At 41.0% G+C, this 25,665-nt stretch overlaps 1 protein-coding gene across 7 annotated transcripts in view; it reads right to left on the minus strand.

Annotated features, from left to right (window-relative positions):
* cep295 (centrosomal protein 295) overlaps positions 1 to 25,665 on the minus strand; it is a 50,386-nt gene that overhangs the window by 13,820 nt on the left and 10,901 nt on the right. For 5 of the 7 annotated variants that reach the window (XM_027025939.2, XM_035528735.1, XM_027025941.2 and 2 more), the window contains exons 4-19: positions 23,117 to 23,210; positions 22,774 to 22,887; positions 22,033 to 22,173; positions 17,734 to 17,917; positions 16,245 to 16,409; positions 9,102 to 9,311; positions 8,902 to 8,987; positions 8,483 to 8,713; positions 7,929 to 7,990; positions 7,427 to 7,709; positions 6,939 to 7,292; positions 6,725 to 6,824; positions 6,301 to 6,441; positions 5,649 to 5,876; positions 5,467 to 5,495; positions 207 to 321 (exon numbers count right to left, since the gene is read on the minus strand). In XM_027025939.2, coding sequence (XP_026881740.2) covers positions 207 to 321; positions 5,467 to 5,495; positions 5,649 to 5,876; positions 6,301 to 6,441; positions 6,725 to 6,824; positions 6,939 to 7,292; positions 7,427 to 7,709; positions 7,929 to 7,990; positions 8,483 to 8,713; positions 8,902 to 8,987; positions 9,102 to 9,311; positions 16,245 to 16,409; positions 17,734 to 17,917; positions 22,033 to 22,173; positions 22,774 to 22,887; positions 23,117 to 23,210 — 2,537 coding nt within the window. The remainder of the gene's footprint in view (positions 1 to 206; positions 322 to 5,466; positions 5,496 to 5,648; positions 5,877 to 6,300; positions 6,442 to 6,724; positions 6,825 to 6,938; positions 7,293 to 7,426; positions 7,710 to 7,928; positions 7,991 to 8,482; positions 8,714 to 8,901; positions 8,988 to 9,101; positions 9,312 to 16,244; positions 16,410 to 17,733; positions 17,918 to 22,032; positions 22,174 to 22,773; positions 22,888 to 23,116; positions 23,211 to 25,665) is intronic. The other 2 variants (XM_027025940.2, XM_035528736.1) reach the window with 2 other exon arrangements.

Here is a 25,665-nt window from a genome sequence, read left to right on the forward strand (position 1 = left end):
GTCTTGGCCAGTTCTCATTTAGGTTAAGGGTGAAACTGAATAAAACTGATATTTCATCAAACCACACCTTTAACAGTTAATATCTTAAAACAGTCTATATCTCCATTTACACATTCTCATACCAACCTCTTTGACAAACAGAAATTGATGCTCAGAATTGGCTGAAATGACTGGTTAGTTCACTGTGGATACCTATACCAACCCACCTGTCTTGAAGTGATTGAGGTTATGTTCATAGTTCGAACAGCTGCCTGTTGAGATGGTAGTGGAAAACAGATCTGGCTCAGCAGTAGCTCTATCATGTGGTAAAACAAACCCTGGCTGAACACACAATACAAGCAAGCAAGAAGAAAAAAAAGAAAAAAGTATTATGAAAAGTTTCAGTTCTCATATTAAAACACAATAGTCATTAAAACGCACCACAGAAAAACAGACTTGAATCTCGGCTCAGACTTTTCAATCCCTCGTGTATAGAATTGGCAGCAGTAGCTGCTAGCTCCAAGTTGGCTAGTTTTCATCATTAATCTTGGAGTGGATAGGAGGCAGCAGCAGTTTTATGGGTTATAATTATAGGGTTAAGAATGTTAAGGTCAATGAGTGAAAGGTTCAACAATATGATACACAGGCAGTATTTAATGTTAATCATTAAATAAATGTAAAACATTAATAGTTATAAGTGACTTAAGGTTTTCATTCAAAGTGGGACTGGTGGGAATTGGAGAAGCTTCATGGCATTTGAGCAAGTTGCTTGCCAAATCTGAGAAAGGTGAGAATAGACATTAGTGAATTTGATCTATTAGATTAACTAACTTTGAATCTTGAAGAGAACTGTGTATTTTATGCTTGCCTTTGGAGCTGTGGCAATATGGTATAAAATGACCTACTGTTTGTGAGATTTTAAACACTTTTATAAGAATATGCCACCTGCCTTAAAATCTAAATTGGTAAAGCTTAAATGGTCCACAGGGGAGGTTTGTGTCTTACTGGAAGAATTCCAAGCCTTGTAGCTGCCCCAACAAACCAACAGCACTACCCCAAGTCATGGCAAATGTGTCGAACTTGGACCAAACTTTTGTGCTCTTTGGGAGATGCTGTTGTAGTGAATATAACTTTTCCATCAAAGCATGTTTAGGCTATTGATTAGGAACTGATATTATATGCGTATTTTTATCTTACAGTCTATAGAAACTAACAGCACTGCATGGCAGACTAGAAGAACAAATGAACCAGTTTCTGACTAAAGGCCCCCCTCTGGGCAGGTTATCAAAGGCGAAACAGCATCAAACCAGACCAATAACCTGCTTGTCCACAACATGAAAGCTCCCATCAGGAATGCTAGACACCAAGATGAAAGAACATGTGCAAGTACATGCGAACTGCTCAGAAAGGGATTGGTTACACCACACACCATTTAAAAGGAATCCAAGTCCAAAGAGTTATTCAAAATAACTCCAAGCCAAGACAGATCAACTTAAGTATTGCCTGGTTCAACTGTCAGAAAGCATACAGCCCAATGCCACCCACCTGGATAAGTGAATGCCTAGCCCTCTATGAACTCAAACAGAATGTATAGGACTTCATCCAAAATTCAGTGGAACACTACAGGACAATGCTAGAAGCCAACTCCTGGTGACCATAGTGTTGAATATAACAAGTAGACACTTTCCCCACTGCTGTTCTGCACAAACATAAATCATCTCAGCAAGATCATCAATTCAGGAGCATAACTACCATCAGCAACATCCTGTACATGGACGACCTCAAGCTCTACGCCAAGAGGAAATGGTACAACAAATGTGGAGGCCAGGTAGAAGTACCTGCGGTAACTCCAAGTACCTCCAATCACACAGGAATCATGAGGCAGAAACAACAGCAGGAACACCTATGTATTTCCATAGAGTAAGGCAGGTCCCCAAGAGTCAGTTGAGTGGGAACAATAAGAACAAAGCCATCAAAGTCATCAAATACACGGCAGGTACAATAAGCTGGCCAAAAGCACAACTGGAAGATGCCAACATCAAGACCAGAAATCTCACAATTCATGCAGCACTCAAGAAAGGAGATGTACAGGAGACTGTTAGACAGGACCTACAAAGTGTAAGATCCACTATCCAGGATGACACAGGAAACATCCATGAATATGTCCAAGCAATGCCTCCAAGGATGAGCTGACGAGGGGGTTTCAGTCAGATGGGGAACATGGTCACCAGAGAAGTAGAGGGGGTGCCATAGCAAGAAAAGACCATGAAACAAATCAATGACAGATATCATCCTTCCAGTGTCCAGTCAAGACAGGATTGAAAGACGCATACAGAAAAGAATCATATGCAGTCGTGGCCAAAAGTTTTGAGACTGACAAAATTTGGTTTTCACAACGTTTACTGCCTCAGTTTTTTTTAGATCCTTTTGTCACATGTTTATATGGTATAGTGAAGTACAATTATAAGCACTTCAGAGTTTTTGTTTTTTTCTCCACTTTAAATTGACAAATACATCCAATTCACGCAAAGACTTATTTACAAATATTTAACACATTTAAAATATTTACAGTGTTCACCCTTCTTTAAGACTTCTGCTATTCGCCTTGGCATGATGGATATCTTCTGAGCAAAATCTTGACTGATCCGTAACCCATTCTTGCCTTATCAGTGCTTGGAATTGATCACAGTTTCTGTGTTTTTGTTTGTCCCCACTCAACGGGATTGAGATCTAGGGAGTTTCCTGGCTATGGACCCAAAATGTTAATGTTTTGTTCACCGAGCCACTTGGTTATCACTTTTGCCTTGTGACATGGTGCTCTGTTACGCTGGAAAAAGCTTTGTTCATTACCAAATTACTCCTGGATCATTGGGAGAAGTTGTTCTTGGAGGATGTTTTGATACCATTCCTTATTTATGGCAGTGTTCTTAGGTAAATGTTTGAGCAAACCGGCTCCCTTGGATGAAAAGCAACTCCACACACAAATGGTCTCAGGATACCTCACTGTTGGCATAACACAGGACTCATGGTTGCACTCACCTTTTCTTGCCAGACAATCATTTGTCCAGATGTCCCAAACAGTCTGAAGAGAAAATAACTTTACTCCAATCCTCTGCAGTCCAATCCCTATACTTCTTGAAGAATGTCAGTCTATCTTTGATGTTTTTCTTGGAGTGGCTTCTTTGCTGCCCTTCTTGACACAAAGCCATTCTCCAAAAGCCTTCACCTCACTGTGTGTGCAGATGCACTCACCCCTGCCTTCTGCTATTCCTTAGCAAGCTCTGTAATGGTGGTCCCCTGATCCCACAGCTGTATCCTCTTTACGAGATGGTCCTGGCACTTTTGACTTTCTTGGGCGCCCTGAAGCCTTATTCACTGCAATTGAACCTCTCTCCTTGAAGGTCTTGATTCAATAAATGGTTGATTTAGGTGCTCACTTACAAAGAGCAATGCCCTTGCCTTTGAAGCCCTTTTGATGCAATGCAATGATGACTGCATGTGTTTCCTTGGAGGTAACCATGGTTAACAGAAGAAAAACTTCAAACACCACCACCCTTTTAAAGCAACCAGTCTGCTCTTCTAATCAGCATGACGGGGTGATATCAATTGCCTTGTCTTCGTTAACACTTTCCTGAGCTAACAAGATCACTGAAATGATGACAGCAGGCCATTTTGTAGCAGGGCTGAAATGCAGTAATTTTTGTGATCAATTTAATTTTCATGGCAAGGAATGAATTTGCAATTAATTTCAATTCAACTGATCACTCTCCACAATCTAGAGTTAATGCAAATTGCCAACATAATCTGAAGCAGCAAACTTTGAAAAAACAAAATATTTGTGCTAGTATTTTGGCCACAACTGTACATGAACTTATACAAGTCATAGTCCAAATGTAAAGAATTGCAGAGAGCTATGACTGCAGACAACAAGGCATAAGATCTTATGGGACCTCCAGATGCAGGTGGCAAAATCAACCAGACATTGAGATTGTAGACAAGATGCAGCAATTACAGAAACATACAAAGCTGGAGGAGTGATTTCCATGGATCACAGGAATGACAATTTTAGTCCAGAAGAGTACAATCGTAGGAACAGCAAAAAATATTGCTCTGCACCTTTAAACTCCCAGGACTCTGGTAGAAATCCTGAGTGCAAGAAAGTGGCTAAGAACCACCCCAATGGAAAGGTGAGAAAGAAATGTATACTTTTATAGGTAGTCAAAATTGCCGTGAAAAAACAAGGGTTTTCAGAGAAACATGATTCCTCAGACAAAAGCCCCCCACAAGCAGGGAAACGAAGCACCCCCAAAGCTTCCAAACCCGCTCCGAAGCTAAAATAGCTAAATATAGCTAAAAATACTCCTTAACGTAATTTCAAGCTGATGATTACTTCTTATTCAGCCAACAGTAGTTCAGTGATCCAAACATGACCACTAACATGTAGCTCAGCGCCTTGAAATCACAATGGAATTTTTAACATGTAGTTTATTACACAGTCTCAGCTTCAAACAGTTTAGGAGTCAGGAATAGCAATAAAATCTTCACTTCATTTATGGCATTTAGCTGATGCTTTTATCCAAACCAACTTGCAATTATGAATTTAAGCGGTTGAGGATTAAGGGCCTTGCTCAGGGTCCCAACAGTGGCAACTTGACGGTGTTGGGGCTTGAACCTGCAATCTTCCTAGCCTTTCTTGAAAGAAGACGCTTAAGGAACAGTGGAGAGTTTAGGAAACTATAAAGCCCAGAACCTCTCATGAAAAGAATCCAAGTACTTAGAATTGCATTTTATTAATTTGCCCATCTGTTATGATTTTTTTTTTTTTTTTTTAATAATGATAGCTTGTTAATTTCCTATACCCTACTTGGTATGCCTTATAATGCATAATTTCTCTCAATATTCATTAATTGCTGAAGGTTAATCAGTTACTCAATACAATTAAAACAAGTTTATTGATTAATCTTTAATGATATTTAATAATTTCCCTATATTTAGGGTGGTGCACCAGTTATTAATAATTTAGCAATTGAAACATCACTACAGCAGTTAGGTGAGAATTAGCTTAGGTTGAAGCTTGAGCTTTGACCTTGAGTTGAGTTGAGTTAGTGAATAGGTGGATTTGGAAGAACAAATGAGTAAAGATTACATGAGTAATAAAGTCAAATATTTTATGTATTTTATGGTTATTTACAACAATTTGACTAATAGGCCTTAATACGTTTCATTTTTGAACTAACAACAATTGCTACAATAGCCATGGAGAAAAGTAAGGAAATCCTCTGAATAAATGAAAAGACAATGCAACAAAGCTGTTCCTATACAGTATTTGAGCAGTGCCCATGTTTAGGTGAGACAGATAACTAAAATCTTTCACATTTTTGTCATGAGCACAACTCCTAATGGCCCAATGTGTCACTGAGAATAATAAAAACAAAACAAAACCAAACACAGGAAATCAGGAACTTGGTCAGGCTTTTTAAAATTTACCTCCTGTAACTGCAACTGGCCCATGGAACCTGCACATGGAGGAAAAAAAAAAAAAAACGAAAGTCTTGGTTAGATCTCTTAGAATTGATCCAGGAATGCAGTGCTCTTATATGAGGTTAGTGTATGCATTTTCCCTGTCAGGTTGGGATGCATGTTTATGTACAAAGCCGGTGAGTTCACACCCGTGATATTGCTTTGTGCGTTTGGTCCTGTCGATGCTAGTTGTAAAGTCTCTCTCCATGACAATCTGCTGGCTCTGCATGTGCTATTCTCCAAGCTCATGACATCAGAGCCTGAGTCTAGTTCCTTCCTATTCCATGACTCCACAATGGGCGGAGACATGGGCACACTGCTGGATTCAGAGTGAAATGAGTGATCCTTGGATAACCTCTGCATACACACCTCAGCACCTATCGTGAACAAGTACACATGATTATGCACAGTTGTTTGGGAGTTTGGTACCAATTTCCCTCTATAACAATATACAATATTTATTTAATTTTTATACAATAAACTCTTTCAATAATTATGTTTTATTTAATGTAGTACCGGCTTTTAATCCAGTAGAACTTCCTCCAGCAGTGCTGAGGAACACCTCAAACTAACCCCCCACCTCATTGGTGACTGTTAATGGCTGCTAAAACAGCTAGCATGAATTAGCTAGGGATTTAGTCTGTTCTGATGCAAATCAATTTTCAGAATACAGACACAAAGTTAACAGAATTGTGGGCTTCCTGCAGAGATGCCCAGTACATTTGATTAAGCAGATATACTGGCCAATGGCATGAATGTGTTCAAGCTAATATAAGCAAGGTTGTGTGTGTATATACACACCTTTGTCTAGGCTAATACTGGCTGGTGTGTCCACTTCCTGGATGGTACTGAGTTTGTGTTGCACCAAATTCTGCCAAAGGATCTGGAGTGTACGAGGTGGACGGGAGACCGGTGGCTTCTCTGAATTACACACACAGCATTCTGAGGATACAGGTTGTTATCAATGCTGTGTGCATTTATATATATATATATAAAGTGAGCAAGCAAACAGCTGAACTTTCCTGTAATAAATCTTATGAATCATAAATTTACTATATTTAGGGCACAAATTTCAGATTAATTTAGTGATGAATCTTATTAGGACAACTCTGAAACCCAATTAAATGGTTTAAAGGAGCTTTCTGACTAAAAAACAAACAAACAAACAAAAAAAAACCTTACACACCCTACATCGCTCCATGAATTAAAAAGCAGACAGTCTTACCACTTGAGACAAGGAAGGATGAGCAGGTGCAGGCATGGCACTGATTGTTACATGGGGGGAGTATTCCGTTACTTTCCTCGATGAGGGAGTTTGACTCCATCTTGCCAATATACCAAAATCAGAAAAACCCTTTCAGAAATACCCCTATAAAATAAGAGTAAAGCTATTCTATGTCTGAAACTGTTCTCTTACTTGGCTTTAAGGGCCCATTTACCTTAATGTGTTCTGCTCTGACAGACGTTTGAAGGGCCTGTGTTTGTTTCCTTATTTGCTCTTTGTCCCACCAGTCTGCTTGCATCTCTGACCCCCTTACTTCATTGGACTGCTGATAAAGCGGGGCCAGTTTGGTATTTGGTGGAAAAGGTTGCCGGCTCAGCAGGAGCTCCAGAAGCACAGAAGGGGGTGGTAAAGGAACCCCTTCTAGCTCAGAAGCACCATCTCTGGGGCACTCCTTTGATAAGGAGCTTGCTCCCAGGGTTGAAACCAGAGACATGTTGGCAGCTTCCTGCTGGGTGTCTGAGGCACCAAGCGCAACCCCAGAGGGCTGGTGAATTTTGGGAAGCAGACTCTGCAGTGAAGAAAGGGAGTGTTTGGTTAGGACTTTGCAGGTCATACAGTAGTGTGTATGGATAGAGCTTGATAGAGTGTATGGGTGTTTGTGTTCAAGATAGTGCTGGTAGTATGCAAAAGTGATTAGCTAACCTGTGACGGGTTTCCAGATGTCTGTGACTCAGTGGATGGAGAATGTTGGTAACTTCTTGTTGTCTCAAGAGGAATGAGGAGGCCAGTATTATCTTCCAAAAGGGGCATTAGGGCAGTAGGGTGTGCCATATCAGTCAAAGGGCAAATTGTCTCCTCAGTTACAGGATATGGTTGGGTTTGGGCTATCGTACTGGTTATAGCAGCATATCGTAATTTCAAAGTTCTCTGGTATTCCTCCAGCTGCCACCAAGCATCTTCAACAGACTTCTTATGATGTCTACAACTTGCATATCAAAAAATTAATTTAAAAACATCACTTCTGAAGTATACAAAGGATACTAACACAATTGCTACACATCACTTGCCAACACATGTTAACTTCATATATGTTCCAACTAGGTTCAGTCTCCATTGAAAATGTAATCAGAACAGCTTTTACTCTTTAAAGTTAATTTTATGAGTCTTTAAATTGCAAACTGCCGCTGTGCCAATGCTTACTAACCGTTTCTGGTCCAGAAGTCTCTGCATAGGCATGCTATCTGCCACAACAGTGAATCTCCCCAACTGATAAGAAACAACAAGTAAAAGGTTTCTCTCACTTGATACACTACAAACACTTCAAACCTCATCTGAAAGACACAAAGGCAGTATAACTGTTGCCCTAATGAAGTTCAACACTTTTCAGCAATTTTTAAAAGAACATCAGTTTTAGGAACACTTTACTTCCTTATATGGCACTAAAAAGAAGGACAACAGTCTCTGTGACTGTCCTGATATTTGAATTTGCAACAAAAAAAATTGACATGGCTGGATTAACCATTTAGTGTTCCCTGCCTGACAATTATTATGCATGCACACATTTAGTATATAGAATGGTAGGACAAACACCAAGTTTGCATGTCTGGCTGAAATGTTTGGCCACGTAATGGTGAGGAAGGCTGCTCACTAGGTACCCACTGAGAGATACCAATCATGTAGATTATTATTAACTGTACCATGAAATCCATGCTAGTATATATTTTCTGTCATTGAAATTTATTGCCCTACTACACAAACCTCAACCTCAGATGGAAGGTCCAAATCAGGAGCAGGTCCAGGGATAACTTCTTGTGGCTCTGCTGGCAAATTTTGCAAACTACATGTCTTGGAATGCACTGGTAAAGCCTGCTGTAACTTCTGCTTGTACTGCTTTGCCTCCTGCAACTGGAGCTTCAAATTGTAACGTTTCTTCTCCAGCTCCTGCAATAAAGCAAGTTGCTCCAGCTGTTGCCTCAAGAGATCCCTTTCCTGGTAAAGAAAGAAAAGACAGTACTTCAATAAAAAGAGGAATGCTGATTACAAACAGCTGAAATAAACACAACTGGGGCAATCAGGAAAAAAAAAAACCAAAACATTTTCTTTTTAAAAAATAAGTAGTCTCCAAAAATTGATATATTCATATAGTAGTCTGGTGTATGCAGAGTGAACACACTGACCTGCACTCTTCTCTCCACTTCTGAGAGATTCTCTTCTGGTTGCAGTGCTGAACCAGTCACAAAAGTGTCTTTGACCACTTTGGTATCTAAGAACAAATGTAAAAGAAGAAATGTACAAATATAACTTCACCATAACTTGGTGATGCTTAAGCAAAATTAAGAGAAAAAGAGGAAGCCTGAAAATAAAATAACTGACTAACCACTTTTAGTCTCCAAGTGGCAAGAAGCATCCTGTTCCAGGCTGAGATCTTGATCCCACTCTTGGTTACTCATAAATCCTGTTTCAATACTGTTACTCTTTGCAGATCTTCCATAACCTACTGCACCCTTCTGTGAGCTTTTATTCCTGATGCACTCCAACAGCCTACTAAGAGCTTGCTGGCCAGTATCCACAGCACATACAGAGGGAGCTGAAAAATATGAACATTATTCTTTCCCAGACAATACCCCTATATTTAACATTTTTGCCCCTTAAAACTCATGTTCTGGGACCTTCCAGATAGAGCTGTGTATTAGAGATGGCACAATACCAATTATTAACCAATACTGATTATTAAATAATAATGTAATTTTTTAAACCAAATAAAATTCTAAAAAAGACAAAAATCTCATTTATAAGACTAAAGCATTTTTTTTCCTCAAGGTGTCTCTTAGGTTGATATTTATTACCTTGGTCATCACCTGGTTGGTTCAAACATGCACACAGAGCTCATATCTGGCACTGGAGTCTTTCACTCCTATTCAACACCCTGAATATGATTAATCTCCTATTGAAATTTTTCCACTGGCTTACTATATTCATTTCCCCACACACTTAAAGAAATCCTAACTGAAGTCATTGAACTTAAATATTGTATATTAAAATATAGTGAACTCCTATGAACATTGGCTTCAAAACTGCATATTTGGATGATTTCGTCATGTTGCCACTCATCAAGAAAGCCAACCTTGACCCATGCCAGTTGTTAAACTACAGACCAATTTTAAACCTTCCTTTTATTTCTAAAGAATCTAGAAAATGCTGTACCAGAACAAGATCCATTTGTGTCAGGCTGTAGTCCTCATCATAGGACAGACAGCTTATACCACTTGTGCAGCACTTGATACCATAGATTACAAATATTTCATAAAATACTTTACTAATTTTGGGCCCCTTCCTGGTTTAAATCTTACTAAGTCAATCTTTAAGCATAAACATACTTTTCAGTGTGTACCATTTTGGTTAATTTTGGTGCTACACAAGGGTCTCTTCTAGGGCTCCTGCCTTTTTCTTCATATATGCTACATTTAATTTTAACCAGAGGTAAACACTGATACATGATCCATAATGACATTCATGTCTCAGGCAAACCATTGGACAAATCAGTTTACTGAGGAATGTGTAAAGGATACAAAAACACTGAATGTTGAGAAGTTTTTTTTCCCTGACAAAACAAAAGTGATCCTACTAGACGCATAGTCATCCAGGAGTATGCTCTCTTTGTAATAAACCTTGATCACATCCTATCACACCATGTTTAACAGTTAAAGATTTTTGATGTAATTATGGATTCCAGTGTCTCGTTCAAAACTTGGGTAAATATTTCCAGGACAGCCTTTTTCCACCTTTGGAATGTAGCAAAGACAGCTTACTTCTTATTCCTATGATTTTTTTTTTTTTCTTAAGGTTGAACCCTTGTCCAGAACTGTCAATTTTGTCTTGAACATTTATATTTACGGCATTTAAATGATGCATTTATCGAAAGCGACTTAATAATGAGTGAGTACAACTTGAGCAATTGAGGGTTAAGGGTCTTGCTCAGGTGCTCAACAGTGAGAACATGGCAGTGGTGGGGCTTGAACCAGCAACCTTCAGATTACAAGTCAAGTACCTTAACCACTAGCAACTGCAGCTATAAAAATGACACTTAAGCCCTGAGCAAGCAAGGCCCATCACCCCTGATGTGACTATCCTACCTTTACCAGAACATTATCAGTGTCGTTATGGTACCTTGAAATGCAGGAGCCTCCTCAAACCAGCATATTAACATTGCTTTAACTATGACCCCAATTCTGCCAACTTCACATCACAAAAGATGATAGGCAATTGCATACATTTATCAAATAATTCTTATGGCTGTACAAGTTTCGCCAAACAATGTTAAACCCATGTGGTACACTTTATCTGCCAACAACACTGAAGCACTGGTTGACAGTACGCAGACCTTTAAACATTAAAAGGGATGACTAAGGCAAGTGTGGGGTCTACGTTTTTGTCCAAGTATCCTCCATTTGATGAAACAGCTGCCAAATCATGCCACTTGCCCTGGAAACACTTTGGAAGTAAATGATAGCCCCTCGCCACCCCCTTTCACACATTGGTGAGAATTGCTGTCACTCCATAACAAATGGCACTGCAACTGCCAATTGAATTCAACAGAAAATAGAAAAGGGGGGGGGGGGGGGGTCTAATGCTCTATTCAGGAAGTTTTATGTCAGTAACGTGCATTTTGAGGTAACTGAGGCTTGCGTATTTTGTGTAAGCTTACGAAGAAAATGAATGCATGCTTTTTCGCAAAGAAGTGAGCACACAATTAAAGAACTTTACTAACACTCTGAATACCATTTAAATATATGTCATGCAGTTGCTTTGATCTGAAGTTATCTTACCAGAAACATTTTAAAACGCCATTTAAAAGACTAGGCACGATTGTTGGAAATTTACCAGAAAGACACGGTGTATTCAACGTTGGATTTCTGGTGAATGGATGCATATAGATGGCTGAAAATCGGTAAGCAGGTACTTGTATTAGCCCTAAGAAATGTTATGTTGATAAATGTACTGAACTTTAAAAATATTGGATGCCATCAAGTGATTTGAGTATGCCAGTTTTGGCACTTCGCTGGGGGGGGGGGGGGGGGGGGGGGGGGGGGGGGGGGGTAGGCAGCGTTACTGCATGGACAATGTAAAGTAGGATAATTGAACACGTTATTGATTCCAAGGAAAATTGTCCTCACAGCCATATACATATTGCACAAGAACAGGCATAAAATGTATCCTGTCTTTGACTAAGTTTAACACATTGGGGGGGGGGGGGGGGGGGGGGGGGGGGGGGGGGGGGGGGGGGGGGGGGGGGGGGGGGGGAATACAGAAGAGCATCCTAACATTAAAATTACAAGAGCAAATCAAATTACTAGAGTGGATTAAATACATTTTTTAAAAAGTTATAGAAACAAGCCATATCTATATATACATTTGAGGTGACATTTACATGAACAGCACCAGCAGGCATTTCACTAACACATTATTACATAAGAGCAGCAACAGTACTCAGTATAAAGTGCAAAATGAAAAAGGTGACGGTATAAACTGAGCACAGTTCAGAAAGCAGATCAGTAGTGCCTCTGCAAAAAGAAGATATCTTTCCTCACCACTGCAATAAGACTAAACATCTCACTTATTAGTTCTTTAGCACAGCGCAGCTACATCAGTCTGCCACTGAATGTGCTTCTGTTTTTCCACCATTCTATGCAAGAGAATGGTAAGCAAAATGTCCATAGGAGTTTTGTGCACACCCCAAAAGACTTCAGTCTCCTCAGAAAGCACAGACAGCTATATTCTCTGTCCATCACTGCCCAGGTGTTAAACAACAATCTGGAATGGAGTTCTAAGTGCACACAAAAGATACATGTAAGTACCAACCACATCCACATCCATTCCATCAGTGGTGAATGGTGACAGGGGAGGTTTGGACCTCCTAAAGTTCACCACTACCTTCATCTTCCAAATGTTGATTTGCAGATGGTTCAGTTTGCACCAATCCATTACCAGTTTTCTGTATTAACCTTCCTGTCTACTCCTCTAACACTCCACAATCGCAGTGTCATCTGAGAATTTCTGCAGATGGCATGTTTGAGCTTCTTCAGCTCCTTCACCTGTTCAACAGTGAATGTTGGTGTGGTGCTGTTGGACTGGTCATGAGTGGGGTGTGGAGTGGGTTGTTCAGTGCAAGTGAGATGCGAGTGTTCAGACTGGAGGATGAAGGGACTGAATCCTGGCAGTTGCTGTTGTGTATAGACATTGATCTGTGATGGTAGAGGCTTAGTTGACCTTGCATTTTAATGCCTTTGACAAGAGACAGTAGATGATGGCAGTAGGAGAGCCTGTGTCCAAACCATGTTTAAAAAAAAAAAAAAAAAAAAAAAAAAAAAATTCAGTCTGGTATGAGGTGTTAAGCGGCAAGGTTCCTATTGGAACAAGAGGGGAGGGGACTGAACTTCTGTGAGGGAAGACGTAGATCAATGACCTTTTGTTAAGTGGCTAGAAAGACTTTAATACAGGTTCTCTTATTTTGGTTCTCTTACATTTAAATTTTAATGGGTTTTTGTTTCTTTTGGCTTATTAGTTTACTAATAAGTTTATTATTATTAGTTTAATTATTGGTGTGCATTTGTTGGAATTTGCTCATCACGGCTTATATCGAGCAAACTCATCCATTAATGGATTGATTAAGACCGGAGTTCCATTGTGCTGCCGGTAACGAACTCAAGATTCAGAAAGACCTGCCTGCGAAGGCCTATGGCCCCCAGTCTGAGCCAGCTATGCAGATGCAATCCCTCGATCCAAGAATCCTGGTCTTCTCACCATTGTTGGCCTTCATCGCTCATGCACTGCCATCCAAAAGGATTTTAAAGAAAAATGGACTCTCATAGCAATCAGATGACTTCAACGAAAGGACACTCAGTGCCATTCCTGTAGCTGGATAAAAAGTCTGTGCTGTTATGCTAGAAGAGAGGTGCAGAGTTCACAAGTTAGAGGGATGCTCTCCTTCTCTCAGCGCCATCCAAACGACTCCAATGGAACACACGCGTCTCCTGTGCCCCCCCCAGATGGTTCTACAGGGTATTTCCCCTTTTACGTTACCAGGTGGTATCAATCCAACCAGTTTTATCAACAATAATTGACCATTTATTAAAAGTGTTAAAACCGCTACATATGTGAAAGAATTAAATAAGGTTTGAGCTAACTATAGGTGACTGATCCTTTTTTAGTTGCTGAGCATCTTGTATGAGAGATGTCTCAATGTTGCTTACACATTTTCCACTTACGCACTTTGCCATCTATCTATCCACCCATCCATCCAATTTAAGCAAGAATAAAGCTTGCGTGATTCTCATATCTTTCACTCTGCCGCTTATTCTGAGAACTGTGCCCCAGGTCACTGAGGAAGGAAGACCAGATCAGGTGAGTCACACAGTGGGACTAGAAGGGACAAGATTCAAAATTTTTCCTTACAAGTAATCAAAATGGACTGCTACCTATGGAGGTATTGTAACTAGTAGACAACAGAGCTAACAATGGAGTTAACTAGCTGTAGATTTTGCCTAAGAGTTGCATATACCAGCTCTCGCCAAGAGTAAACACAATTCAAAACAATCACACAAAAGGGAAACCAAATTACGCTGATAGGCGAAGGCAAGCCTATTCTCCTTCTGATCAAATAAGTTCTGTTCCATCTGATTTAAACTGAAATAGTGGCACAGCAACTTGACTAGAATAGGCTGACTGAGCAGTGAGCACAACATGTAGGTGAACTAGTGATTACTACAATGCCAGAGGTAGCAGGCTAATCTTTTCCTACTGGTCAAACAAACTGACAAGATCCAGGTCCAACAGGAAAACAAAAGACATGACATAAGACAAAAAACAAAAAAATATGCTAGTTAAAAATAGTGCTGTAGTAACACATTTGTAACATACACTTTGTCTAGAAGCAGGATATGCTTCTCCTTTTTGGTCTGTTCTTTTTTTTCCTTCCATTTCCCCATTGTCTTATGTCAGCACGAGTAAGTGGAGCACAAACACCTACGGCACTCCCAGTTATGAAAAACACCAGCTTTCTTCCAAAAAATAAATTGTAAAAACTATTTATATGCAATAAATATTTGTACAAATGAATTAGTGTCTTGCCGAATAAGGAATGCGGATCCAGCTCCACCCCCAATATGTGCCATATATTGATTTCATACAAATGAGTGCGATTCATGCCTTTCTTTGCTGTCCTTGTCCCTATGGTTGCAGTAATGGATTTTAGCAATCGAGCATTTTATTGATTACTCAATTGATTAATTAGTAACTGGATTAGAAAGAGCAACACTAAAACATACAAAGGAGAATATAACATGGGTCTTGATTTCCATTTTAGAAAAATCAACATTATGCCTTAAATTGAATACAGTATTTGCCAAAACTAAACCTAATTTAGTGTATTTAAATGCCACATTACATTATGGGTTTTAAACAAAACATTTTCAGAAATGCAAAAACAAAAATAAAACATTTCAAATTAGTTTAAAAAAAGGTATCCATGACATTTTCCCCCCAAGATCTTTTTATCTGTCATGTGTTTTTCACAATATGTGCAGAACATTCATTTGTGAACGAAGTCAAATATTTTGACAAAGCTGGTGCAGCTATGCCAAGTGATTGATATTAATGGCAAACAAAATAGCTTGGTTTAGACAATTTATATATTTTTACATTATAAACACGCACACACAGTAAATCTATTAATTTGCCACTTGTTCACCACTTTTAAGTAAACATTCGTCCATCTTCACTAGAGCCCACTTGATCTTACTGCTATAAACACACTGGATTCTGGGCACTTATTCATAGTCTCTGTTGCTTGCTAATTATATAATTAAAAATAAATACATAACATTTTAAATCACTTTTGGCTTCTTCACATTATCCTCCCACCTTTTTAGATGAGAAGCAACACGTTACTGTTTTGCTATGCCACCACATTTTCACATACATTTTTCACATTTAAAGAGCTCCTGAATCTGTTTTCAGCTTGATGGATGTTTTGAATATATTTATTTCTCACAAGGCACGATTGGGTGTAAGAATATCACACATATAGATATATGGATTAAAAGTTTTGATGCAAAGAATGTGTTGATTTTTAGTACTCAAGTTGAGTTTCTTGAGGAATTGTTTCAGCCCCAACTAGTCTGAGTGCTAATAGCCTTGTTGTTTGTTGATTGTGAAGGCAAAATATTACTTTAATAATCTTTTGAATTAGGTTACAGCTACATTTGTAATAGATAATCAGTAATCTCCAATTTATACCACACTTAGTCATAAACATTATGGGACAAAGATATTACCTGTAATCCTCGAGTGACGTAGGTGTACAATTTTGATCACGTTAAATCGATATATTTCACAGTGTGTCAAGTTTTGTGCAAAAATTCCCCTTCTATGCATAAAATTTCTCTAAATTTCAGTTAATGAGGGCAAAAATTGTCCCTTACAAAATGTTCTACTATGCATTAACTAATTCTTCTCTGCTTACCTACAGGTTGTGTGGGAGGAGTAACTGACTTCTCCCATTCCTCTAACTCTTCATGAGGTGTCATCTCAAGGTCAAGGGTCACATCCAGGTCATCATCCTGACTTTCAACAGATGGGGCAGGAAGAGGCTCTGGCACAAGCTGAAGTACCAAGTCTCCTTTGACTTCTGAAAGAAATCAAAACCACGGTCCTGAGCTATGCACCTCGACTGAGGTTCTCAAAATAAGATCAATTTTTGATTAACAAGAAACCTGAAATTCTCCTCTCAAATACTCATCTTAGAACATGATGTAAAACAACTATGACCAACAACTAAATAAGTGACACTAAAAGAAAATAGTTGGCAGGCAATGCCTTCAAGTTAGGCTGCTGCACATTACATTGGAATATCTGAAACATAGCAGGGGCTACACCTACAACAAGGAGTATGACAATAATAAATGACGATCTAAGGAAAAAGCCTTTCATTGAATAATCCATTATTTATTCCATTAATTTTCTAATCTGCTGGAAATCTTCACCAACTGAAGGAAATGCCATGCTTTAATTTGCTGAAAACTAAAATTCTTGGGTAGTCAACATGGTAATTTGAAAAACTGGTGCCTTCCCGGATTAACTCAGCATTTACCACTGTTTTATGTCGGGTGCTTTGTGAATACACGTAGCGTAACAGCGTAGTGATTATAAATGATACCTTACGATTATGCACATTGGTGACCGTTTCCTTGTTAATTACATTATAAAACAGCTGTAACAATCCCTGTGACATCACGCAGAGCCTAGTCCACCCCTCTACTAACCCAACATCAGGTGTTCGTGGGCATAGGTTTAAATACAGTTGAACTTCGTGCCATAGTCTTCCTTTGCCTTTTGTCTTGCACACCCACAGACGCACAGTCAGTAGTTCATCCAGTCTCCACATTTGAATAACTGTTGACGTTTTAACCAATAAATGCATTTCCTATGTTGAACCCCGTTTCCTGAATGGTTGTCTCATTTATAAGCCAAAGAAAGAACTATTACCGAACTACAGCTTTTAGAGTATAATTATTAGCATCACCAATAGAATTTACTGTAAATATTTGACTTGTTCAGACTAAACCAAGTAGTTGGAATTTAGTGCTATAAAATTTGATTTGCTATTAATATTGCGCCAATACTGACAGAATAAATTTAATATCAACTTCCAATATTTTGTAGCCAATTATGAGACTGATTAAGAAAACCGGCCTACACCAACTTTGTATTTTTATAGTTTCATAGTCACACAGTCTCTCATTGCTTGGATTAAGTTAAACCACATGTTTAATTCCCTTCTACAATAACATGATTTGAAGTGAATCAAGTCATTTTGAAAGAATTTTAAATTATACTGTCAGGCTCTAGATCTTGGGGAATCTGATAGTAGTATCAGATGAGACTAGTAAAACACTGTCAAGACAGATAGGATTATAGTCTCCATCTTGGACATACTTAGTCTTAGAGATTACCTCTTTCTGAAGTGTACCAGTTCTGAAAGGCAATTTCCAGCTTCTCCTGATTCTCAGTTCTGAGGTCATGATGTCTGTAGAGAGGCTGGAAGATGTGCGCTGACAAGTTGTTCATCACCCTACTCCGCCGCTGCAGATCAGCCTGCTGCAATTGCTCCAACTCACTCAGTAGCCTTGCTTGGTCCTGTGTCAAAACACACAAATGTGTGCTAGGAATTAAGTCAAGAATATGGAATGATGAAGTGAGTGAACATTGCCGTTCAGAGATCAACACCTGACCACACAGGGTTTTATAATATGGATAGATACATAGTCGAGCATGAACAGGTCACATGTTCGGTATGTTTGAGATCTATTGGGCATGGAAGTCATTTGCTAATGCTATGGCGGGACTTAACATCCAGTGAAGAACTTGGTCTTCTAAACCTCAGTCTTCAGAGTTTGTTAGAAAAATCAGAGTCATTAACATCAGTGATCCTGCTGCTGGACCAAACATGATACAGCAGTGCTTAGAAGAGTAATATGGTTTGCAAGACATTATTGAGCGAGCCCTCTTTAAAAAGCGTGGCAATTGCCCAAGATTAGTAGCAAACATCCAGGGAGAGTTATGGAACCTCTGGAGAAAATACAATACTTATTTCAAGAGAAATCGATGGCTCAATAGTGCCATCATAGCCAGTACAAACTAAACAATTCTAAGCATTTTGCCTCTTTTTACAAAATGGAGCCTTTTCCATTACAAGATCAGTGTCGAGTCTACCAACACAAAGCCAGATGATAAACATTCAACCCATAAAATACCTTGATGCCCAGATTCTCTTCATTTTAGGATGGCCCATTTTGTTTTGTTTGCCACTTTGTTTCTTCCTTTCAACTTCAACTTAATTTATGCACTTAATATAAACACCTGTCTTGCATTATAATTCACATGTGCTGCCTGTGGTTATTCCCTTTTTGTCATCTAATCTAGAAAATAATGACAAAATAATGAAAAGTAAAGTGAAACTAAATGACAATGGGTCTTTATTCATGTTTAGCATAAATAACAATGATGACGAAAAACTTAGTTTGTAAAGCACATCCTTAAACATTAAAATTTTATATAAATGTAAAGAATATACACATTTTACATTCAAAACCCAACATCTAGAACACCTAAACACCCAACAAGTGCAAGTGGGACTGCCATCACAACTTGAGATCAACAAGGTACAACATGAGTGCTATGGCAAGTGGGAGTCAAGATGACATCCCTCTTCTGAACGTCATCCCACACCCCAACACTGGGAACCAAGATCCAGTGAACCCATGCACCAAGCTCAACACCAGAGCTACAGACCTGAGATTGGAAATCATGGCCAAGCTGGGTACCAGTCGCAGTATACTACCAAGACCAAGTATCTGTAGTGTAGTATCTGAAGACAAGCTGGAAGAGGTGCCCTACTGTGACCTTCACTGAGACCAGCCAGCTGATATATGCCACAACAACAGTGATACTGGAAATGCCTGACTACAAGATGAGCAGCCTCAAGGCGAAGTATCCTCAGTGGAGGAGGTCGGAGGCCAAGATAAGGGCAGCAAGGAGAGAAGTTAGTGAGCTATGAGAATTGCATAAAGGTGTGACGATGTAAGTACCCAAGAAGCACAACAAGCTGTCCATACCTGAGGCCTTGGAGACTTCCAAGTAACAATTAAGAGCTTTGGCTGCCAACCCAAAGAGGTAAAAAGAAACAGAAGCCAGGAGAGAGACATCCTTGATCTCATTTGTACCACTCCTTGTGCCTCAGTAACATGCACGTTGCTGATTTTCACATCTCTGATCTATCCCCATCTCTGCACAAGGATGCACACCCCTTGTAGTATCACCTTTAGGAATATTATAAATATCAGTCCTTTGCCTTCTATGAACACCCTCGACTGGTTTCACATCCCATAGCCACTTATCTGAGGTCTTGGTCAGTCATTATACTGACACTGTCAATTGAATTTAACCAGCATGCTCCTCTTCAAACTCAAGTTGTGACTTTCCATCACCCTGCCCCGTGGTTTACCTCTGAACTTAGGTTAATGAAAGCAAGAGGCTGTCAACTGAAGCATCTTAGTAAGAAAACTGACAATTCATCCAGTTGCTTATAAACATATTCTGTCCTATAAAACTGCTTTGCATAAGGTGAAGGCTGTCTTTCATTCCCCCAATAGCACTAATTGCTGTGGCAATCCAAGAGCCCTCTTTTCTACAATTAATAAGTTGCTGCAGCCTGCTTGAGGTTTCCCTTTAACACCTTCAACTGCCGTCTGCAATGACTTTGTGGCTTTCTTCAAATTAGCAACATTTACTCAAATTCTCACTTCTGCTGGCCCCTTAGCCCTCATTCCATCTTGCCCTCCAGTTGTTAACCACGTTTCCTCTTTTCAACAGGTCAGTGAGAGTTTTGTAACAAGGTTCATCAATGGCTACAAAGCAATTGTTTGTAACCTCTGCCCACCCACCTGATTAAAGTTTGCCAGCCTTCACTTTCCCCACTCATCACCACAGTCATCAATGCCTCACTTAGCTCAGGTTATGTCCTGCCAAATTTAAATAGCTGCTGTTACACCAGTCCTGAATAAGTCAGGCCTTGACCTCCATCCTATATCAAACCTTACTTTTCCTCAGCATTATACTGGAGCATGAAGTGTTGGCCCAACTCAAGAAACATCTGAGCTGATGCTGGTATAATGAATATCATTGTCCTCCTAGATCGTATTACGGCGCTTGATAGAGTCAGTCACAACACATTGTTGCATAGGCTTGAGACCTGGACTGGTGTCACTCGCTAAATCTGAAGACATTTTCATGGCATCTCTGCACTCTCAAGAAAATTGGTCAACCCAACCTATCCCGGGTTTCATTACGCTCTCTGTGACTCAGGTCTGGAACCTCTGTTACCGTGGACTCTAAACTCTTCCTTGAGACCTTTAATAACATCATCAAAATTGCCGTCTACCACCTTAAAAATATCAACAGACGGTGTCCTTCACTACCTGATTCTGTAGCTAAAACTCCAATTCATGATTATAACCAGACTGGATTACTGCAACTCTATCCTGGTTGGGCTCCTTGCTAGTATTCTGAAGAAGCTCCAATACGTGCAGAATTCTGGTTTTTAAATCTTTACATGGTCTGGCTCCTGATTACCACTCTGCTCTGCTGTCCAGAAACAATCACTCACAGTTGTGCCAGTCTACTGATGCTCATTTGCTGTCTGTTCCTCCTGCCAATATGCGCACTTATGGTGATTAAGCTTTTACTGTTGCAGGCCCAAAGATATGGAACTCCATCAACTTGCATCTCCACCTCTGCCCATCACTAGCCACCTTCAAAAAGCTTCTAAAGTTCTTTCAGACTGCTTCTCCTAATCTGTAAACCTTTTCTTCTTATTGGCGTTTCATCATACCACGTTTTAACCTATAATTTAATTTCTCTTTTATTACTGCACTGCATCATTTTATTATTAGTGTTTTACCCTGTGTTATTCTCTTCTCAACTCTCATCATGCTTTCATTTGCTCTCATACAGTAAAGTGTCCTCGAAAGGCAAGCAATATATTTTATTTATATTATGAGCATAAACAGGACATTCTCCCATGATGCATACAAAGTGCACTCTTGGTGGCAGGGTGTAATAGCATGTGAACAAACCAACCAAAGGCAGAAACTGGATAATACTGGAAAAGCATATGGGGAAAGGAGGCATCACACAACAATGCCCAGTGGTTACTGAACCTGAGAGCAGACCACAACAACCTCCCTGAACAGCATCCATTAACCATCACGCTAGCAGACATCCAACATAAGGGTGTCAAGAATGAAGAGCTGGACAGCTACAGGCCCTGACATGGTCCGCACCTACTGGCTGAAGAAGCCAACTGCACTTCATGAGCATCTGGTAGAACAAATGAACCAGCTGCTAACAGATGGAACTCCGACCCTGAATGGTTAACTGAAGGCCAAACAATGCTGATCCTGAAGGACCCCCATAAAGGGGCAGTTCAAGTCAATTACAGGCCAAAAACTTGCCTCTGCACAACATGGAAGCTCCTGTCAGGCATCATTGTGGATAAGTTGGGTATACACATGACAACACAAGAGCGGGGCAAAGAAAGGCACTGACAACACCAGAGAAGCCAAGCGCCAGCTACTGGTGGATTCCAGACTGTAACACCCGACAGAACAGCCTGTGCACACCTGGATTGACTACAGGACTACCATTAAGTGCAGGATACCAAAAAGATTCATATACACATGCATAACCCCCACCTGAATGACTTTTTCTTTGCGAAGGGCATGGTCACCTCTAAGCTGTGCCTTCTCAAGCTGCAACTTCCTATCAAACGCTTCTTCGCTCTTCAGATGCTCCAATCGTTGAGCTTCCAGCACTGCTGTCTGCTGAGCATTGGGCTGCAGGGATATAATCACCAGTAATTCACCCAGGCTAGTAATAAGAGCCACCAGTTTTATATTACTACCAGGACAGTAATATAAAGTAAAGAATTTTAAGTCGAGTACAATGGGATTTATCCTCCCAGTATTACAGCATCTGCATGTTCCCAAAAAACAAAAATTATTTCAGAACTGATTCATCACAAACTTAGAGAAACTTAAACTATTATTATTAAAATAATTTGACTATTAGTATTGAATTTAACTGCATTAAATTAATGTGTAATTGCCAAGCTTTGAAGCTGACTGCACATGTTGCACAAATATAGCTATAAAATGGTATGTTCTAGGCAAATGTTAATTTTCATGTTCAACAGCCAAAATCCATAAAATGCACACAAAAGTGCTCAGGAAGGAAAAACCTTTATGAAATTTGCCCTGATGAGTCTTTTTCTCATGGCTTTGGTGTGTGTGTGTGTGTGTGTGTGTGTGTGTGTGTGTGTGAGTAGTTGTATGCATATGAAGGCTACTTAAACAGTTTTGTTAGGTTTTTTTTTTTTTTTTTTGGGGGGGGGGGTCAAGAGGAATATTAATATAATTCATACTATTTGTACATACCTGTTCAAAGTTTGTCTCTCTGTGTACCACTGTTTCTGGTACATGGTAATGTGTGATGGAATAATGTTCTAGGTTGGCCATCTTTGGTGGTGGCAGCATCTGAATTCCAATATTCTGTCAGAGAGAAATAGACCGCAAAGTTAAAGCAAGCTTCAAATACTGATATTTTCTGATACTTTTTCTCTTTAGTTAAACCATTTCAATAAAGATATACACAGTACTGAAAAGTGGTTAAACCAAGTCTCAATCCCAACACCAACCTTCACTTTAAAAAAAACAAAAAAAAACAACCCTGCCAGACCCCAAACACATTATTCGAGATCATTCTGAGAGAGACCTATACCTCTATGGGATTAGGAGCAAGGAGAGGAAGGCTTGCAACATTTTTTGCCCTGTCCTTCTCCACTGTCAGAGCTTTCTGACGAGCTTCAGAACGCCTGCATGAAAAACAATATTTGGATATAAAGAGTGGAACAACGTTCATCAAGAGAACATAATTCAAGGTTTGCATCAATTGTCACCTCATACACTAATGGAAATGGTTTGCTAACTTAATTTCACTACATAAAATACAAATTTCACTATATATATATATATATATATATATATATATATATATATATATATATATATATATATATATATATATATATATATATACACATACATACATACATACATACATACATACATACACACACACACACACCCAAATATACAAACATACACACACAACCCCACACCCCGACCCCACCCAACCACACACACACATACATTACACGCACACACACAACCCCCCACCCACAACCACACACCCCGACCCCACACAACCACACCCACCCCAAAACATGCACACCCCCACCACCAAACATACATACATACACACACATACACCACCAAACATACATACATACATAAACACACACCACCAAACATACATACACCAACACACATATATAGACACACCCACCCCCCCCACACAACCCCCCACCCCACCCAAACACACACACACACCCCCAAACACACATAGACCCCCCCCACCCCCCCACACATACATACACCCCCCCCACACACACATACACCCACACACCCCCCACACACACACCCCCCCCACACATACACCCCCCACACCTACATACACCCCCCCCACACATACACCCCCCACACCCCCACACACATACACCCCCCCCACACACATACATGCACCCCCACACACACATACACCCCCCACACACACATACATACACCCCCACACATACATACACCCACCCACCCCCACACATACACCCCCACACACACACATACACACCTCCACACACCCCCCCACACCCCCCACACATACACACCTCCACACACCCCCCCACACCCCCCACACATACATACACCCCCCCACACACACACACCCCCACACACACACCCCACACACACATACACCCCCACACACACACACCCCCACACATACACCCCCACACACACATACACACACCCCCACACACACATACACCCCCCCACACACACCCCCCACACATACACACACCCACACACACACCCCCACACACACACACATACACCCCCACACACACACACATACACCCCCACATACACCCCCACACACACACACATACACCCCCACACACACACCCCCACACACACATACACCCCCCACACACACACACCCACACATACACCCCCCCACACACACCCCCACACCCCCCCCACACACACATACACACCCCCACACACACCCCCACACATACATACACCCCCACAAACATACACCCCCCACACACACATACACACACACCCCCCCACACACAAACACCCCCCCACACATACACCCCCCACACCCACATACACCACCCCACACACACACCCCCACACAAACCCCCCCACACACACCTCCACACACCCCCACACATACATACACACACCTCCACACACCCCCACACACACACACCCCCACACACACATACACACCCCCACACATACATACACACCCCCACACACACATACACACCCCCACACATACATACACAACCCCCACACATACATACACACACACCCACACACCCCCCCCACACACACACCCCACACACACACACACCCCCACACACACACACCCCACACACACCACCCACACCCCCCCCACACACCTCCACACCCCCCCACACACACATACACACCCCCACACATACATACACACACACCCACACACCCCGCCACACACACCCCCAACACATACATACACCCCCCCCACACATACATACACACCCCCCCCACACACACACCTCCACACCCCCACACATACATACACCCCCACACACATACATACACCCCCACACCCCGACACATACAAACACACCCCCACACACATACACCCCCACACACACATACACCCCCACACACACACACATACACCCCCCCACACACACCCCCACACCCCCCCCCCACACACACATACACACCCCCACACACACCCCCACACATACATACACACCCCCACACATACACCCCCCACACACACACACACCACCCCCCCACACACAAACACCCCCCCACACATACACCCCCCACACCCACATACACCACCCCACACACACACCCCCACACAAACCCCCCCACACACACCTCCACACACCCCCACACATACATACACACACACCCACACACCCCGCCACACACCCCCCCCCACACATACACACCTCCACACACCCCCACACACACACACCCCCACACATACATACACACCCCCACACATACATACACACCCCCACACATACATACACACACACACCCACACACCCCCCCACACCACACCCCCCACACACACATACCCCCCCACACACACCACCCCACACACACACATACACCCCCCCCCCCACATACACCCAC

This window comes from Electrophorus electricus, chromosome 7, assembly GCF_013358815.1.
Source record: "Electrophorus electricus isolate fEleEle1 chromosome 7, fEleEle1.pri, whole genome shotgun sequence".
Lineage (NCBI taxonomy): Eukaryota > Metazoa > Chordata > Actinopteri > Gymnotiformes > Gymnotidae > Electrophorus > Electrophorus electricus.